A 4,776-nucleotide genomic window follows, 5' to 3' on the forward strand; every position below is an offset into this window, starting at 1 on the left:
CTGCACTCCAGCCTGGGTGACAGAGCGAGACTCCGTCTCAAAAACAAACAAAAAAATGCACTCCTGTAATCCCAGCACTTTGGGTGGTGGAGGCGGGCGGATTGCTTGAGCACAGGAGTTCCAGGCCAGCCTGGGCAATATGGCGAAACTCCATTTCTACAAAAAAATACAAAAATGAGCTAGGCATGGTGGCATGCACCTGTGGTCCCCGCTACTTGGAATGCTGAGGTGGGAGGATCCCTTGAGCCCGGGAGGTTGAGGCTGCTATGAGCCATGATCACGCCACTGCACTCCAGCCTGGGCAAAAAAAAGAAAAAACTTGGGTGCCATGGTGTGTGCCCTAGCTACTCCAGAGGCTGAGGCCAGAGGATTGCTTGAGGCCAGGTATTTGAGACCAGCCTGGGCCATGGAGTGAGACCTCGTCTCTAAAAAAAAAAATAACAAAAATTAGCAGGGCATGGTGGCACATACCTGTAATCCCAGCTATTTGGGAGGCTGAGGCAGGGCGATCATTTGAGCCCAAGAGGCTCAAGGGCTGTGACTGTGCCACTGCACTCTAGCCTGGGTGACAGAGCAAGACTGTGTCTCTGAAAACAAACCTATAAACCATGGGTTGTGTGAATGGGTGTGGACATGAATGTGTGAGGTGTTTGTATATGAGTATGTGACAGTATGGGTGCCACTGAGTGTCACAAGTATGCACATTTAACAGGGGTTGGGGACAGGCAATGACCAGCAGCTCCTTCAGGCTGCACCTGGCTCTGTCCAGAACAGGAGAGGTCGAGGGTCTCCTGTGTATGACCCTCGGGGGCTCTCCAGAGGCCGCACAGCAGGAACCTGGCATTGGGATGTATGTGCTGTTGTCCCCCCAGGCCCAGCCCCCAAGCCACCCTCCCAGCTTCAACGGGGAAGGGCTGGAGGGGCCTCGGGTGAGCATGCTGCTGTCCGGTGCGGGGCCAGAGTACGCAGAGCGCCCTGAGGTGGCTCGCCGGGACAGCGCCCCCACCGAGAGCCGGCTGGCCAAGAGCGATGTGCCCATCCAGCTGCTCAGCGCCACCAACCAGTTCCAGAGGCAGGCGGCCGTGCAGCAGCAGATCCCCACCAAGCTGGCGGCCTCCACCAAGGGTGGCAAGGACAAGGGCGGCAAGAGCAGGGGCTCTCAGCGCTGGGAGAGCTCAGGTGAGCCGGCCCCGCCCCTTCGCCTGGGCCCGGAAGCTGCAGCCGTGGGCAACTGGTCAGGCTCTAGGGGCTCGCTGGGAGCCAGGAAATTCAGGACGCCTGTGCCGTCCTCCGGAGAGGAAAACCAGAAGGCAGAGCTGGCATCATGGCTGAGGCCACCCCACACAGGGCCATGTTTGGTCTCCAGGCCCAAAACTGAGATGATCCACTGTGTGTCTTCCCCACCTCAACCCTCAAACAGTGGGATGGGGACCAGGAGCCTTAGGGACACGGGCAAGAAGGTAGAGAGCCCTGGCCACCTGGGATCAGCACAGCCGGGGCGGGGACAGGTGCAGGCGCCTCTGCTCATCGTCCCCGTTCCACAGAGCTGTCCCACAGAGGGGGACACAGAGCCCAGAGCAGCCCCAGTGTTTCCATGGAGGGTGCCCAGGGGCTCCTCTGGCACGAGAGCCAGCCCTGCTCCTCTGGGGGACACCTCCCTGGGGGACAACCAGGGATGTTCTGAGACATTGCCTGAAGATTAGGGTGTGTCCCGTGGCCACTGGGACCTGTGCTGTTTCCACAGGAGGCTCAGCCTCCTCTCCAGATGCCAGGTGACTCTGCAGGTCCTTCCACCGTGAGGTTGGGGCCGTTCTCCCTGAATTTGGGGCTTAGCGTCTGAGCAGCTCAGGTCATGGGATCCAGGCTGCCCGTGGGAAGTGTCAGGTGGGGGTGGCCAGGCCCCTCTGCTCTCGGAGGCTGCCCTAGGGAGTGGGGACAGCTACGCAGCCTGGAGCTGGCCCGAGCGCCTCCCCTCTTCCAGCGTCCTTCGACCTGAAGCAGCAGCTGCTGCTCAACAAGTTCATGGGAAAAGATGAGAGCACCTCACGGAACCGCCGCTCGCTGAGCCCCATCCTGCCCAGCAGACACAGCCCCGCGCCGCCGCCAGGTGAGCCCCCACCCCGACAGGAGCCCAGTCCCACTGGGCAGCTGCGGCACCACCCGGCGACTGCTCAGTCTGGACCCCCTGTCTGTTCCAGAGCCTGGCTTCCCCGCCCCAAGCCCACCGCCAGCTGACAGCCCCTCTGAGGGCTTCTCTCTCAAGGCCGGGGGCACAGCCCTCCTGCCCGGGCCCCCGGCTCCCTCGCCACTGCCGGCCGCACCAGTCAGCGCCAAGGAGGACGCCAGCAAGGAAGACGTCATCTTCTTCTGAAAGGGCCGTGACTCAAGGTGCAAGGCCCCTCCCTGCCCCGCCCAACCTTCCTGCTCTCTGGGGACCCCCATGGGGTCACCGTGCCCACCCAGCTGTCCCCTCCTCTTCCCTAGCAAACCACCGATGACCGCCTGGCAGGGGCTGGCCTGTCGGTGCTCTGGGCCTCGCAGCTCTTTCTGTAGGATTAGCAGTGGTGGTGGCCTGGGTCACTTTCTGAACCTCTTTTTTTTTTTTTTTTTTTTCCAAAAAGGAAAGTTTTTAATGGAAAGTTGAGCCAGAACTAAACCAGGGAGCTGTCTGAAATCATAGCGCCCCATGCTGGTGGCGGGGAGATCAACTCCGAGCGGTTTTTCTGAGGCAGTGAGGAACGGTGCCGGCTCTGCACGGAGCTGAGGACAGGACAGACCTCACTCTGAGAAGGAGCTGCCGGCCGGGGCCACGCTCCACGGCCACCACGCAACACTGGAGTCAGGGGTTAGGGCACCAGGAGGAGCCAGGTGGCGTCGGCAGCATCTGTCCCCAGAATCAGGCAGAATCCACTTCCCAAGCAGAGACTCACGCAGGTTCACCGTGAACCTCAGGGCCGGAGAATGAGCCAGGCACGGGGGCATGGGCAGAGAGGGCCACGGGGCAGGGCCCACTGAGGGGATATCAGTGGCCCTCCAGGCAGTTCTGTGGGTTTGGAAGCCCACTGTGAAAGGGGCTGACCTTTGCCCTTTTTTACTTGGCATTGGTTTTGAAACCAGCTGTTTCCCAAACTCTGCTTCCCGAGGTCACCCATTGCTGTTCACACGCGAGGTCTGTCTGGGCAGCCGGGTCTCTAGCTTCAGCCAGGGCACATACACACCCCAGACGCAGGGTCCTCAGCCCCCGGGAAATGAGCTCCTGGGGCTGGCACCCCACCTTCCAGGCAGCGCTGGCACATCACGGACTGTCGAGAGCGCCACGTCCCAGGGCGTGTGGAGGAAGCACCTAGAGACATTGCAGCGAGTGGCCAAGTGGCCGCTGTGCGGGCCCCTCGCTTGTAGTGAGCTGTTGCAGCTCATGGCCCCTTCCCTGGAGGAGTGGAGGAAGGAGTGTTGGGCAGTGTCGAAGGTGCTGGGACGTCCCATGGCGGCAATCCCGGGATGGTGAGATCCATCCATGATCCAGCTCCAGTGGAGGAGGAGGCACATTTCAAGCCTTGTTCTGCACCCCAAGCATTAGTGGCAGGACTGGGTCCTGGCTGGTCATCCTTGTTCCCAGTGGGGTACACGTGAGCCCCCGCCAGGGCCAAGTCCTTCTCCTGAACCCCGGTCCTGGGAACCGCATATCCCGGGGGGATTCTCCCGCTGTGCTGGCAGAGCAGCACTGTGACAGTCCTGTGACCCTGAATACAGTGAACAGGGACATTCCCGCCTCGGGGACAGACGGGCACAGGGGATGGGAAACTCCATCAGGAAGTGCTCCCCTGGGCAGAGGCGCCCACTGGGTGCTGTGGGCTCAGGAGGGGACGGGGCAGGCGCTGGTGCCAACCAGGACCAGAGCCCCACAGCCATACAGCCCATCGGTGACAAGGTCCTGAGAACAGTGAGTGGCCAGGCGTCCCAAGACTCCTGGCCCCTCCGACGACCTCGACTCCACCCAGCCCAGTCGTTGGCGATCAGCGAGGCTCTCCGCCCCCGTCAGATCCCATGTGTGCCATGTGTATCATCAGTGTTTTGTATTTTTGTACTGAGTATCGGAGCACTTTACAAACGCTGACTGTACATTCCTGTTCTGTTGTGAAGAGAACATTGCCAGACCCTCGCACCCTCCTGAGCCGGCATGTGCTGGTCCAGCCCTCCGAGACGCCACCATTCCTTGGACGGGGGAGAAGTTCAAGGAATTTCTGCTCAGCCACCCGGTGGGAACCCTGCGTCCCCGCCACATGGCCGAGGGGTCTCAGTCGTGCTAGGCATGGGGCGGCGGCATTGACAGCCCTTCCCTCGCCAGTGCCCCTCGGCCACTCCTGGGTTGGAGCCCGATTTTATTTGTAAAGTTGACAGTCGAGCACGTTCATATTTTCGTGGGATCTGCACACGTCTTTGTCAGTCATGATCGTGATCTTAGTCACCTGCTAATTATTTTTACAATGATTACAGCATTTCCTCACCACAGGATATTTCTGACCTGCTTTAGAACTTAAGACCTGATTCTAGCAATAAACGTGTCCAAGGTGAGCAGGGACTGGCGTGCACGTTCTTGGGGCTTTTGTTTTAGGATTTTCTTCTGCCCAAACGTCGCTGCAGGAGTAGCGGGTTCTGGTGAGGGCTTCCCATGGCTCCTGCACCTCAGCTCGCCCCACTGCCCTCCGTGTCCTGCTTAACACTCTGAAGACCCCTTCAGGTACAGTCCCCAGGAGTTGTTGGGGGTTCTTTTTTGTT

General features: G+C 60.2%; 1 protein-coding gene across 1 annotated transcript; it reads left to right on the top strand.

Moving 5' to 3' along the window:
• Nucleotides 1–463: 463 nt before the first annotated feature.
• On the top strand, nt 464–4,574 carry LOC113220680 (rho guanine nucleotide exchange factor 18-like). The gene is made up of 4 exons (XM_026450004.1): nt 464–1,179; nt 1,982–2,107; nt 2,199–2,388; nt 2,622–4,574. The coding sequence occupies exons 1-3, from the start codon at nt 729–731 to the stop codon at nt 2,369–2,371; spliced, it is 750 nt and encodes a 249-aa protein (XP_026305789.1). The 5' UTR covers nt 464–728; the 3' UTR covers nt 2,372–2,388; nt 2,622–4,574.
• Nucleotides 4,575–4,776: the final 202 nt, after the last annotated feature.

Source organism: Piliocolobus tephrosceles, unplaced genomic scaffold (genome assembly GCF_002776525.5).
Source record: "Piliocolobus tephrosceles isolate RC106 unplaced genomic scaffold, ASM277652v3 unscaffolded_9500, whole genome shotgun sequence".
Classification (NCBI taxonomy): Eukaryota; Metazoa; Chordata; class Mammalia; order Primates; family Cercopithecidae; genus Piliocolobus; species Piliocolobus tephrosceles.